This window comes from Myodes glareolus, chromosome 7 (assembly GCF_982192425.1).
Source record: "Myodes glareolus chromosome 7, mMyoGla1.1, whole genome shotgun sequence".
Lineage (NCBI taxonomy): Eukaryota > Metazoa > Chordata > Mammalia > Rodentia > Cricetidae > Myodes > Myodes glareolus.
This window is the reverse complement of record NC_142032.1, coordinates 57,570,720-57,584,299: the sequence shown is the minus strand read 5'-3', so window position 1 is coordinate 57,584,299 and position 13,580 is coordinate 57,570,720. Positions and strand designations below refer to the sequence as shown.

Genomic DNA, 13,580 nt, shown 5'->3' with positions numbered 1-13,580 from the left:
TCCCAGGGAGTAAAGATGTGTGCCATCACTGCCCAGCTGTGAGTAAATTCTTTAAAGGAAGTGTGTGTCTTTGTGTTTCTGGAGAAGCCTGACTAACATCTAGCTAAACAAGATTGTGCACCTTCTGAGCCGGTTACCCGCTAAGCTCTCTTCATGTGTTAGTCCTCGAGACTCTCTCTCTCTATCTCTCTTTTTTTTTTCTCGGCAGGGTTTCTCTGTTTAACAGCCCCAGCTGTCCTAGAACTCGCTGTGTAGACCAGACTAGCCTTGAACTCACAGAGATCCTTTGCCCCCTGGGTGCTGGGATTAAAGGCCTGCACCACCACTGCCCTACTGCTTGAGGTAATTTCTGATTGGTCATTTTACAAATGAGGTGGTTTTGGCCTAGAACTTTCTTAAGGTCTTAAAGACAGGATGGGATTTCTAGCAGTCCCACCCTAGGAACTAGGTGGGTGGGCTCTTCCCCACCTAGTATATGTAAAGATACTTTGAGGCAATAATCAGGAAACAAATAACAAGTGATATCATTTTAATTGTTACACTTATCAACGGGATGAATAAGATGACCAGGGAAGGGACAGGGTAGGGTGTTGGCCCTGGCGGGATGGTCCCAAGAACCCCTAGGTCCTTAGGTACAGCTCAGAGAATAGCCACAAGGTGGCGCCAGACTAGACTCCACAGAACCCACACAGCATGCAAGTCCAGGATTGGGCACAGGGAGTCTATTAATGGTTCCAGAGCTAAGTGCCTGGGAACCTTCTTCCTCAGTTCAAGATTCCTAGGTCCGGGAGCCAGGCCACTGTGGAGCCCATCTGTGAAGGTATGGTTCTACCGGCTCAGCCTGGGGACTAGGTCCAGCCCAGTCAACAGAGCGGGTCAGCTCCTGGGTCTTCCTCCAGCTGAGGGATGTGGGAGGCAAGGTGGGTTCCAAACTAGTCAGGAGATCAGGCAAAATCTCTGGGTAATTCGCCGCCAGAAGTTACGACTCCGACTGCTGAGTGCCACATTAACCGCTTCCTGGAAGACGGCTTCCACGTTGTCATGGAGCCGAGCTGAACACTCAAGGTAGGTCACTGCTCCCACAGACATTGCCATATCGTGGCCCTGCCAGGGAAAAATAGGAGCTACTATGAGTTGGGGGTGCAGGGTGGAACTCACGTTTGGTCTCCTTGCAACCCTTCTGGCCATCTGGGAGTCTAGAAGACAACAGTGGGGAGTGGGGCTTTTCTAGGACACCCGCAGTGGACAACTAACCTGTGTGTTGCAGAGAAGGTTAATAACATGGACCTCAGGGGCTCCATTTGTGCTATACATTTTCTATTCATCCTTCCCTGACAGAAGCTTCTAGAAAGTGTTCTGCTTTCTGCTTCCAAGTGCCAGCAGTTCCTGACATCCCCCAAGACCCTTGAGTGTGCTACACACCCGGCCTAGTGGAGCAGTATCTTGAGTTCCCTCTCCCAAGTCCTCTGGCCCAAGGGTTAGCTTCCTACCCTGTGGTAGGTCACGGGCTCCAACCCATTCTTCCGCAGCTTGTTCACCAGCACCTTGTCCTTGCGCAGATCTGTCTTGCAGCCCACAACGATGATGGGCACTCCCTTGCAGAAGTGTGTCACCTCTGGGTACCACTGCGGGGGAGAGGGGAGGAAGAATTACATGTGAGCCACTCTCCATCCACCAAGTCTGTCCTAGGAAAGGGGCTACCGGTGGCCTCATGAACCCAACAGTAGGAACCTAGACACCAGGATCAGCTCCTTTAGAGTGGTCTACAGTAGATCCAGAACCTGCTCTTCTGGCTCTCCTGGTTTGTCCCCTCTGCCCTCCTCTCCCACTGGCCTATGGTCTCCTCTCCCCTAGCTGCTCTGGCTCCCTAGGTGACCTCCTCAGGTCCTTTGGATGTACCCTACCTAACTGGCCAGCTCCAAACTCCCTGCAGGGGACCCACAGATTCCAGTTACCATCAGCCTGTGACTCCTCTCTATCCCAGGCTGCTCCTCATCCTGGGGAAGTAGTGACTCAGTTTTCTGCTTACTCTAGTCCAGCATCTCTCCCATCCATCAGCAAATCCTGAGGCTCTGCCTTCCAGGATCTGGAATCTACCCACTGTACCATAGGCACCACTATCCTTCCCTGTCCTCATGCCCGTAACAACGCCTGGTCCAGAGATGTGCTCAGCACTAGCTCCGAAGAAAAGCATGGAACTTCTGCCCAGGCTCCAGCCCTTGACTTGTCACTTTAATAAAAAGTGATTCAATCCAAGAATGACAGTATCTTGACTCTGTGTGGTTGTCATGAAGGTAAATGAATGGATAAATCCATGTAAATGCCAGAACAGTGCCCATTACATGGCCAGTCTTTTTCTTTTTTCTTTCCTTCTTTCTTTATTTTTTCCCCCCGAGACAGGGTTTCTCTGTGAAAGTTCTGGCTGTCCGAAACTCGCTGTGTAGACAAGGCTGGCCTTGAACTCACAGAGATCCACCTACCTCTGCCTCCTGAGTGCTGGGATTAAAGGCATGCAAGTTCTTAATAAATGCTATTGTTGCCTTTGCTAATGCTGTCACTGCCCAACGTATTGTTTCTGTGGAGGTCTTGGCAAGCAGTGGCTGTCACGGCTGGGCAGAGGAAAACAAGATACTGCCTTTTTGACCCTTAAGGGCAGCCGTGAGAACCCCTCTTGATCCTGGGCATCATGAGAGGCTGCTGACTATCAGCAGCAGACATGGAGTGGAGTGCCTACAGCTGCTAGAACTGGACTTTATAGTTCATGTGACCTCCAGCAGTCCCAGGCTAGGGAGGCGGCCTGAGTCACCCAGCATTCTCAGCAGAGTCAGCAGGAAAAGACCCAGCATCTAGGCTGCACTGTGGGCAGGCAGGGAGCCACTGGAGTGAGCCAGAGGACTGGCCCTGCTACACATTTCTATGTGACCCCAGGCAAGTAGCTGCCCTGTTCTGTATCACATTATCTATGGATATATCAAACCCAGCAGACTCATCAAGGGCCTGCCAAGCCTTTTTTGTTTATTTTTGTTTTTAAACAGGGTTTCACTATGAACTACAAGAACTTACTATGTAGACGAGGCTGGCCCCAAACTCCTAGAGAATCGCCTGCCTCTGTTTTCTGGGTGCTGGGATTAAGGACATGAGCCACCATACCTGGCACTTGAAAATTTCTTGTTCTTTATGTGTGTGTGGATGCTTTGTCTGCATAACACAAGCATGTTGTGCCTGTGAAGGCCAGAAGAGGGCATAAGATACTCTGGAAGAGGGTTTCTCTGTGTAGCTCTGGCTGTTCTAGAATTTACTCTGTAGACCAGGCTGGCCTCGAACTCACAGAGATCCACTTGCCTCTGCCTCTTGAGTGCTGGGATTAAAGGCGTGTGCCACCACTGCCCAGCTTTTTGTTTGTTTGGTTTTGTTTTTTGTTTTTTGTTTTTTAAACTTTATTTAACTTTATTTCATGTGCATTGGTATAATGATGTCAGATTCTCTTGAACTGGAGCTACAGACAGCTGCGAGCTGCCATGTGGGTGCTGGGAATTGAACCCGGGTCCTCTGGAGGAGCAGTCAGTGCTCTTAACCACTGAGCCATCTCACCAGCCCCTTGTTTGTTTGTTTTTGAGACAGAATCTCACTGTGTGTTCCCAAATGGTCTGGAACTCACTATGTAAATCAGGCTGGCCTCAAACTCAGAGATCTGCCTGCCTCTGCCTTCCTACTGCTGGGATTAAAGGCATGCCCCACCACTGCCCAGCTCAGTACGCCCTCTTCACTACTGAGCCATCTGTCTAGCCCCAGGCCTGCCAAGCTTTGACAGCTGACAGGGCAAAGGGTGATGAGCAGTGGCCTGGGTGTTGAGGTGACATATCCCTCACCCCATCACCTACCCTGTTGGAGACATTGTCAAAGCTGTTTGGACTGGTCACATCGAAGCAGAGGAGCAAGACATTGGCATCGGGGTAGAACAAGGGTCGGAGGCGGTCATAGTCATCTTGCCCTAGGCAAAGGAGAGGAGTCACATCTAGTCCTCCTGCCTGATCTCAGCATCTCCCCAACATCAGGGAAGGGAACTTAGCAGACCAGGGATTTTTAGGGGGTGGAGTCAAGTTTTGTAGGTCATGTGGATGTCCCCTGGTGGTGGCTTTTATTTGGCTTGCCTGTGAGATGTGGCAGCCTTGGCCTGGAGAAGCTATCACTGGAAGACCCTGTTCAAGGAATGAGCTTGGGGCACAGGCCAGGCTTAGGAATCCACTCTGCCCTTGCTTGTGCAGTGAGGGGCAGGGACAGATGTGACCCCAACAGAGAGGTCTTAGCAGGTGGACTATCAGGGGGCTGCTGGGTCTCCTTGACTTTAGTTAACCAACCCATGTATGGGCAAGGCCAGGAGTAGGAGGGCTCAGACCAAGATTAGGGGGTCTGAGAGAAGCTAAATTCAGGGTACAAAGCTTGGGAGCCAGGACCAGGCTATCTCTTGAAGCTGCCTTGGGTTGAAGAAGTGGGCACATACAGGTGGAGGGTTCAGTTTCCCGGGGCCCCTCCTAATGCCAGTGCCTGTCCACTGGGGCTCCCCTTTTCTTTCCTGCCCCCTAGAGCCCCCACTTACCTGCTGTGTCCCAGATTTGGAGGTGCACAGGTTTACCCTGCATTTGCAGAGTGACATTATAGCGCTCAAACACCGTGGGGCTGTAGCTCTGAAGAAGAAACAAGACAGTTAGGAAGCTTTTGAGAGATTTGGAACAAATCAGACCCCCAGGAATGTGTAACCCCCTCATTGTGCTTGTTTCTGAGAAGATCCCCAGTGTCACAGTGACCAGCCTTCGGGAAAGGTTTAGAGCCAGGTGCCAGGAAGGTCCCCATCTTCCCTGGCCTTGTTTTCCTTGATTATAAAGGGAAAGATAATGTCCCCATGATAGGGGTAGAATATTGCCACAAGGAGTCAGTGAAATGGTCCAGGCAGAGTGCTCAGCTCAGTCTGGTGCAAAACAAGACCCCACACATGCTGGCTACTGGTATTAGCATTGTCCTGTGCCCACTTCTGAGCTTTCATGTGTGCACACACCTCTTTCTGGGAAGATATTAACCTATACCTACTTCTTTCCTTGTGCATCCATATGTTCATCCAGCAAACGTTAGCACTGTCCAAGCCTAATTCTGGGCACCAAGGAACCTAGACTAACTAAAGAAGACTCGGTCTGGCTTGCGGAGCTCAGTCTCTCAGTTATTTGGTGTCTACTTTGATAGACTCTCATAAAACCCAGGCTGGTTTTGAACTTCTGATTCTTCGGCTCACAGCCCCTGTTTTAGGATCAAAGGTATGCAACACCTACCACCTCTTCACTTGGGGTCTTCTTAGCTTAGACTACCCCGAACTCGTGGCAATTCTCTTGCCTCAGCCTCTTGAGTACTGGGATTACAAGCAAGCACCACCAGGTTTGCTCTCTCTTCCTGCTGCCTGCGGGTCCAGATGTAGAACTCTCAGCTACTTCTCAGCATGATGTTTGTGCTGCCACGCTCCCTGCCATGCGGCTAATGCACTAAACCTCTGGCACTGCAAGCAAGCCCCCAGTTAAATGCTTTCTTTGGTAAGAGTTGCCTTGGCCATGGTGTCTCTTAACAGCAAAAGAACAGTGACTAGGGCAGCTCCTTTTAAAATTTTTATTTATTCATTCATTCATTTTGAGACAGTCTCTCTACATATCCCTGGAACTCACTGTGTAAATCCACCTGCCTCTGCCTCTCAAGTGCTGGAATTAACATGACCCATTCCTTCTTTATTTTAAAAAAGGTTTTATTTTATGTGTATGAGTGTTTTGCCTAAGTGAATGAATGTGCACATATGCGCCACATGCCCATGAGGTCAGAAGAAAGCAGAAGGTCCCCTGGAATTAGAGTTACTGGTGGATGTGAGCCACCATGCAGTTTGGAGTCTTCGGCAAGAGCATCAGGTCCTGAGCCATCTTTCTAGCCCCCTTTTTTGAGCTTTCCAGACATGGTCTCATTGTGTGAACCTGACTGGCCTGGAACTTGTCACGTAGACCAAATTGACCTTGAACTCACAGAGATCTGCCTGCCTCTGCCTCCTGAGTTCAGGGATTAAAAGCAAGTACCACGACGCCTACCTCCCCCCACACTTTATTTCTTTTGAGATGTGGTCTTGCTGTGTAGCCCAGTTTCACTTAGAACCTAACGAGCCTCTGGTTTTCCTTCTGAATGCTCGAGCATATATACCATATAAGGCTCCTCTCGATCTTTTAGAATCCTAACAGAGTCCTCTCACACACTCCCTGTCTTAGCCTGCCTTTCCCGATCCCCCTTGACGTGTCCTCTCTTGAGTGGGTTACCCAGGGCAGTGTCTGTGCTGGCTGGTCTTATGTCACTTGACATACAAACTAGAGTTATCTGGGAAGAGGGAGCCTCAATTTAGAAAATCCTCCATAAGATCCAGCTGTCAGTCATTTATTTCCTTTCCTTTCTCTTCACTCCCCCCACCCACACACATACAGGGTCTCACTGTGTAGCCTTGGCTCATTCTTGAACTCATTCTATAGACCAGGCTGACTTTGAACTCAGAGATCTGCCTGCCTCTGCCTCCCAAGTGCTGGGATCAAGGAATTACCCCACCACTGTCCTGCAAGACCAATATGGACTCTTAACCCCTGCGCCATCTCTAGTCTAGAAAAATAATAATTTTTCTAGGACAGAGCCTTTGTAGTTTTCTAGGATAGAACTTTGTAGTTCAGGCTAGCCTGATGGGATTACAGGTGTGCACCACTGGGCTCAGCATAACTCTTGGGGTGTGTATGTAGGGAGTACTGGGGTTTTGTGGAGGTTTTGTTTTTTGAGGTAGGGTCTTCTGTAGTCTTGAGGGTACCCTAGACTCACTGTGTACCTGAGATGACGATGGCCTCTCCCTGTGTATCCAGTACCATCCATACCCGGCTGTTTTGCAGCTTCGTTTCTTTTGTCTTTTTCACACTTAACGTGTGTACACATGTCCTGGAATAGAAGTCAGAGGACGATCCACAAAAGGTTGATTCTATCCTCTCACCATGTGGAGGACCTAGGGATTAAACCTGGGAACCTGTACCCTCGGAGCCATATCTCCAGCCCCGTGCTTTTTGAGACAAGGTCTCACTCTAGTTCAGGCTTGTCTCAAACTCAGTGTGATCCTCCTGTCTCCGGGTGGTGGCACATGCCTTTAATCCCAGCACTCAGAGGCAGAGGCAAGCAGATCTCTGTGAGTTTGAGGTCAGCCTGGTCTCTACAGCCAGGGCTACATAGAGAAATCTTGTCTGGAAAAAACAAACAAGGGAAGGGGAGGGGTGCTGCTTACTGACTTGCTTCCCATGGCTTGTGTGCACCACTATGCCTGGCTCCCCATGGCTCCTGCCTCCAGGTTCCTGCCCTGATTGAGTTTCTATCCTGACTTCCTTTAATGATGAACAGTGATACGGAAGTGTAAGCTAAACCCTTCCCTCCCCAACTTGTTTTGTTGCAGCCTTAGAAACCCTGATTAAGACAGTCCCCTACCCAACCCAGGCCTGTCCCCTGCAGACTAAGGCACTGGGGCTCCCCTCCTCTTTCCTGCCCCTCCCAAAGCCCCACACCGACTTGCCTTGTCCCAGATTTGGAGTGCACCCTCTCTACAATGGTTGAAAAGTGGACCTGGAAGGTCTGATAGCTAGATGAAAAGCTAGGGGCCTGAGCCACAGGTAACGGACTATGCCAAACCGCTACGTCTGGAGCCTTTGGCTATGAGTAGCCCTGGACCTCCTGGTCTTGTTACTGCTTCATTATTTGAACCAGGGTCTCACATAGCCTAGGAACACCTTGAACTTATAATCCTCTTGTTTTCACCTCCTGAATGCTGCAAACATAGACAGGCAGGCACCACACCTGGTTTATGTGATGGTGGGGATTGAATCCAGGACTTCATGCATGCCAGGTTATGGTGGGGATCGAATCCAGGACTTCATGTATGCCAGGGAGGCACACTACCAACTGAGCTCTATCCCTAGCCCCTCTTTGCTTGATTTTAATTACATTTATTTATTGGGGGAGGGGCACACATGCCAGAGTACCCATGAGACGTCAGGGGGGCTGGAGAGATGGCTTAGCCGTTAAAGGCAAGGCTCACAACCAAAAATATAAGAGAGGTCAGGGGACAGGAATCTGTGATCTCCTATTATGTGGGTGCTGGGGATGGAACTCAGCTTGTCAAGGTTGGTGGCAAGTGCTTTACCTGATAAGCCCTCTCCCCCCGCCCCTCAGACAGGTTCTCACTGTGTAGCCCAGGATGGCCTGAAACTTACTGCAATTTTTCTACCTCGGCCTCTTGAGTGCTAGGGTGACAGGCATGAGCCACCATTCCAAGCTTAACTTCCTGTAAGGGCCCCTTGGGCTTCTATCACTTGGCCAGGACTGGCTGGTAGGGTCACAGTGTGGAGATCCCTAGTCTCTTCCTTTCCCGTGTCGGGCAGGGTCTTTACCTGCCTATGACTCAGTAGGACTTCTTGCCTGTCTTTCTTATGGCCAGATTGCCTGCCAGTCCTCTGAGTCAGGCCCTGGCCAGCTGGGAGGGGCAGTCACAATGATGGGTCAGTATGTTCTCCAGGGCACCTGGGAGGCCATGTAGTAGAGAAAACGGAGAAGTCAGCGTGAATAGTCTGCCAGCTCCCATAGCAATAGAAGTAGACAGGGACAGACAAGGGCCCAAGCTGCCTACCCATCCCTGTTTACAGGCGTAGGGCCCTCTTCCCTTCAGCATTTTTCCTATTGGAGGGGAAGAGAGTGAGGACAGCACTGACTTTGAGATCAGATGAGCTTGGTTTAGGACCCAGCTCTGACAACCACTACCTATGTGTGGCCTTGGGTCGGCACCATCACTGGTTAGAAGAAACAGTGTCACCTTGGGATGCAAAGGGAAGGCCTGGTCCAGCATGGATGGTCACTGCTCACCTGGTTGGCAGTACCTATACCAGCCCTATCCATCCCTCTGACTGTACCGTTTCCCATCCCCAGCTGCAGCCTCTGGCCTCTGCCCTAGAGCAAGAACCTGTCACTGTGGCACTACCGACCTCTGCATCTGAGACCTCAAGGTGGTCATCCACATACCAGCTGAGGGGCTCTCCTGATGTGAGCGTGAGGATGGCCCCACAGGTCAGTGCTTCACGAAGTGTGAAGATGGCCCCAGCCCACTACTCCCTAAGGCTCATTTCTTGGACAGACAACCTCCGCAGTCCTCAAGAGGTTCTGAGGAAAGTGACTTGCCTAGGGTCATGCACTAGCTGGGCGAGGCAGAAGCAGAGCAGGGGTTGTTGGTCTTCATAGACTACACCAGTCAGCCACCTTCCTCTTCTGAGGTCACCAACTCTTGCTCCTGACGTCAGACAGACGCGAGCTGAAAAGGGCTGTGTCACCTCCTTCACTGAGAAGTGTCACCGCCCCACCCCTTCCTTGGGAATGTTACTTTATCTATACCTTTTGTGGTGTTCTTTGACCCCCCCCCCAGGCAGAAGTGCCTAATCTTATCTGTTCAGTTTTGTTCAGCCAGAGACCCAAGGCCTGGCCCAGGCTGACCCAGGACAGAGATAACTCAGCCCCGGGTTTGCCCTCCTGGGGTTCACAGACAGGTCACTCTAACAGAACGAGAATAGGGTTCCCCAGGTGGACACCTATGGAGACAGGAGCAGTGTGAGAAGGACTTCCAACTTGGCTGGTTCTGCACACCGGGTGTTCTCTCCCACCTCCTTGCTACTAGGAATGTTTGCTTTCTCAGTGCCGCTGAGGCTTTCTGGAGATTGATGCCTCTTCCGGCCCCATAAGCTCTATTTTGCCCCTTCTGCCTTGAACTTGGGTTACAGCCAACAAGAGTCACAGAGGCCGCTCCACATTTCCAGCGTGTTCTCTTCTCTGCCCTTTGCTGTAAGCGGAAAGCCTGAAAGATAGACCCTAAGCCTCCAGGTTGCTGGTGCCCTGGCTTTTAGGACTGCCTGAGGCAGAAGGGGCTGAAGCTGGGTCAAGACACAGCAGTGGTGACTTCAGAGGTCACGGAGTGTCCTGGGGAGGGCAAGGCGACCTGAGCTCCAGACCAGAGCTACCCCCATGTTCCCCTCAAAAGGCACTACCCATAATCACAGCACTTGGGAGGTGGAGGCAGGTGAATCTCTGAGTTCGAGGCCAGCCTGGCCTCGAACAAACAAAACAAAATAGAAAACAATTTATAGTGCTGGGATTCCAGGTAAGTGGTGTTACACACCTGTAATCCCAGCACTATGGCAGCAGAGGCAGGAGGATCATTGATTTGAGGTGAACCTAGGCTACATGTGGAGACTGTCTCAAAAACAAAACAAAACTAACTTGATAACTTACTAAAACTAACTAACTAAACAGAGTCCTTTCTCAGGTCAGGGACCTCCCAGACAAAGGGAGAATAAGGACAAATGGTACACACACGCACGCACGCACGCACGCACGCACCTACTCTGCTCTTTTGTCACTCCAATGTGTCCTGTAAAACATACATAGTTCATGGGCTTTAAGGTATTTCCATATGAAATTAGCATGGTCCCTGCAGTCAGCGTCCATCTGGAATGTCTGAGCCAGGACAATGATGCTGAGCCCTTCCCCTCTCTCTTTAGGTGCCCTCCTCTGATCCCCCGGCTGTTACAACAGCCACGTTTCCACGGGCAGCACCTAGAGACCTGGAAACTATCTCCTCAGCTTAAAAAAAAAAAAGTTGTGTAATTGGGCAAAGGAGGTGATGTCAGCTTTGCAATCCACAAAACCAAAGGCTCTGAGCTGGGTATGGTGGCACATACAAGTAATCCCAGCAACCCTCAGGGCAAGAGACTGGAGGCCTGAAGGCCTACACAGTGGCATCCTGTCTCAAGAGTAAAACAGAAACCACTAAGGCCCCAAAACATAAAAACCAACAGCTCACTGGTGTAGAGTGTCAAGCAAGCCCTGCTGGCACCTTTGCCAGGGCAGCTTCTCGGACTCCTGCATTAGACCGCCCAGCTCTGCACAATCCCAGAGGCTGGAAGGACACAGGGACAGGAAAGGAAATGGACGTGCTGCTGGAGGCAGACTCATGGAGGCACAGAAAGTAGGCTCAGCCACTGTCCTGGTCACTGGACCTGCCGAGCTGCTTGCCCTGGAGGGCTCACAGTGGCAAGCCCAGAGAGCCAAGCCTTACTCCGGTACCGCGCTCAGCTGTCCATCAGCCTTCTGCCTCACCTTCCCAACTCCCTTCCCTCCCATGAAACTGAGGTTTAGAGTCAAAGCAACTCAGCAGGCGAATAGGGCTCTTCAGAGAAAGGTCTAGGTTTCCTATCTTCCTCTCTACCGGGAAGCGCTGGATCTGCACCACAGTGGCCAGGGTTGGAGAAGAGCTGTGTCTCCCAAGGGACATCATTTATCAACTGAGTCCTTGCATGCAGACTTGGAGCTGAGCTCCTCACCTCTATCCACTCATTCATCTGAACTCAGGTAGGGGCTGCCAGTCCTATCATGCAGTTAAGGAAACAGGCACAGAGAGGGTAAGGGACTTGCCTAAAGGCACACAGCTGTAAGAGGCAAAGGCTTGGTTTGACTGCTGCCAGTCTGGCTCCAAAGTCCTCACTCTCTCTTAGCCAAGTTGTGACACCAACTGCTCTCCTAGGATTTGCTATTTCCCCAGGTGTCCTAATTCAGTCCCTGTGACACCCCTCCCCCTAAGTACCATTAGTCTCACTTCGCCCCTACAGGCTAAATCTGAAAAACTCTGCCTTCGACCCCAGGCTCTCTTGGGACATCTCCGTCTTTCTCTCCCCGACTCCATACACACTCAGGAGACTGGAGCTGGGTATTTCGAGGCAGCTCTTGGCAGACCCGCACATTGGCGCGTCCCAGCGCGGGGACAGCACAAGGCCAAGAGTGAGGGCACTCACCTCTGGGAAGTTCCCGGCGGCGAAGACCATCATCAGCGACGTCTTCCCGCAGCCCCCGTCGCCCACCAGGACCACTTTGACCGAGCGCCCGCTTAGCGGCGCCTCCTCCCCCGCTGCCTGGGCCGCCTTCATCCCGAGCGGGCGGGCGGGCGGGCGGGCAGCCGTGCGCGGAGCAGCGGGTGGTGCGCGACGGGCTGGCTGCGGCGGGCGCGGGGCTGGCCCGGCGGGACAGGAATGTGGAAGGGGCGGGGCGGCGGGAGGAAGTGGGAGCGGGGCGGCCCGGGCAGGAGGCGGCCCGGGGGGCGGGGGACACCCAACTCAGGTGAGAGGCTCTGACCAGGATGGGGGCGCGGCAGCCGGCCAGGCGTGGAGCGCTCCCGGGGTCCGGTCTCCTGGCTTCCTAGCTGGCCATTCATGAAACACTTTTGGAGCCCCTACTGTGGGGCGCAGTCACTGAGGCCACAGGGATGGGCGGAAACCTATGCCTCCAGAGGGCACGCGGGGTTCCTAGGAGAAAAAAATAAGTAGACAGGCAGTTGGAGAGGGATTGGGGACAGGGAGGGAAGACGCACCTGGGCTGGCCCATCCGCCTGGGAGGCAGGTGGTCTTTTATGAGTGAATGAAATGAACGAATCTGAGTTTCTGTGCTTGGGGGCCTAACAATCCAGACCTCCTTCAGATGCAGGTCAGATGAGAATGGAATGTCCTGGACATGCCCTTGTGGGTCCCTGCAGGACCTCTTCGACCAGCACCAGGTATCTTCAATGAAGGCGAATCACTACCTGTCTCCCCCAGACAGGCAGGGATCTAGGGAAACTACGGAACCGTCCATCTGTACATCTCATAGCAGGCTCTGGCACATGGCTGATGCCATGAGTAGTTCTTAGTATAATACTTACGTTAAAATTTTATTTTTGTGTGTATGGGTTTTTATCTGAGTGTATGTCTGTGCATCACGTACATGCTTGGTGACCTCTGCCCTCCGAAGCCTTGGAACTGGAGTGACAGACATTTAGGAGCCACTACGTGGGTGAACCTGAGTTCTCTGGAAGAGCAGCCAATGCTCTTAACCTCTGGGCCATCTCTCCAGCTCCTTGGTATAATATTTAATCAACACAGATGGTCCTTCGTTTCCAAGAGTCTGGGGTCCCTGCGCTGTTCAAGTCAAAACATCTACTGTGAGAAGCCTAGACTGGGAGCCGGGCAGGCCACCATCCAATGTAAGATCTGCCTGAGGCAGAGAGACCAGAGAGAGAAAAAGGGACTCCTCACCTGGGGTAAACACGGAGGACATTTTCACGGGACAGGCAGAGTCTTGAAGAAAAAGTAACAGGTGTTTCAAAGAACATAAAGAGGCTGGCATAAGGTGGCCCCGCCCCCTTCCCAGCTACGTACTAGAGGGCGGGGCTTGGCTGAGAAGTTGGAGGCGCACTTGGGATTTCAGGAATAAACCTAATATTGAACTGAAAACTTACTGTCCTCTAAATCCCGCATTCTTTTTTGTGGTTATATATATATATTTAATTTTTAGTGGGCATAAGTAGGCTGGGAATGTAGCTTTGCTGCTAGAATGTTTAACTAGCATTCACGAAAGCCTGAGCTCCACCCCACTATCACATAAACTGAACTTAGAGGTGCATGCTTGTGATTCCAGTA

General features: G+C 51.6%; 1 protein-coding gene across 1 annotated transcript; it reads right to left on the bottom strand.

Annotated features, from left to right (window-relative positions):
* Positions 1–512: 512 nt before the first annotated feature.
* On the bottom strand, positions 513–12,125 carry Rhod (ras homolog family member D). The gene is made up of 5 exons (XM_048458339.3): positions 11,925–12,125; positions 4,598–4,685; positions 3,882–3,991; positions 1,491–1,625; positions 513–1,104 (listed from the first exon to the last, which is right to left on the bottom strand). The coding sequence occupies exons 1-5, from the start codon at positions 12,054–12,056 to the stop codon at positions 937–939; spliced, it is 633 nt and encodes a 210-aa protein (XP_048314296.2). The 5' UTR covers positions 12,057–12,125; the 3' UTR covers positions 513–936.
* Positions 12,126–13,580: the final 1,455 nt, after the last annotated feature.

What these genes read in the sequence shown, in the direction of transcription:
- Rhod (XM_048458339.3), bottom strand. Translation starts at nt 12,056, where the DNA reads ATGAAGGCGGCCCAGGCAGCGGGGGAGGAGGCGCCGCTAAGCGGGCGC. An exon ending in CCAAATCTGGGACACAGCAG is followed by an intron (nt 3,992 to 4,597) that starts GTAAGTGGGGGC and finishes TCCTTTGCCTAG; the next exon opens with GGCAAGATGACTATGACCGC. An exon ending in AGCCCGTGACCTACCACAGG is followed by an intron (nt 1,105 to 1,490) that starts GTAGGAAGCTAA and finishes TTTCCCTGGCAG; the next exon opens with GGCCACGATATGGCAATGTC.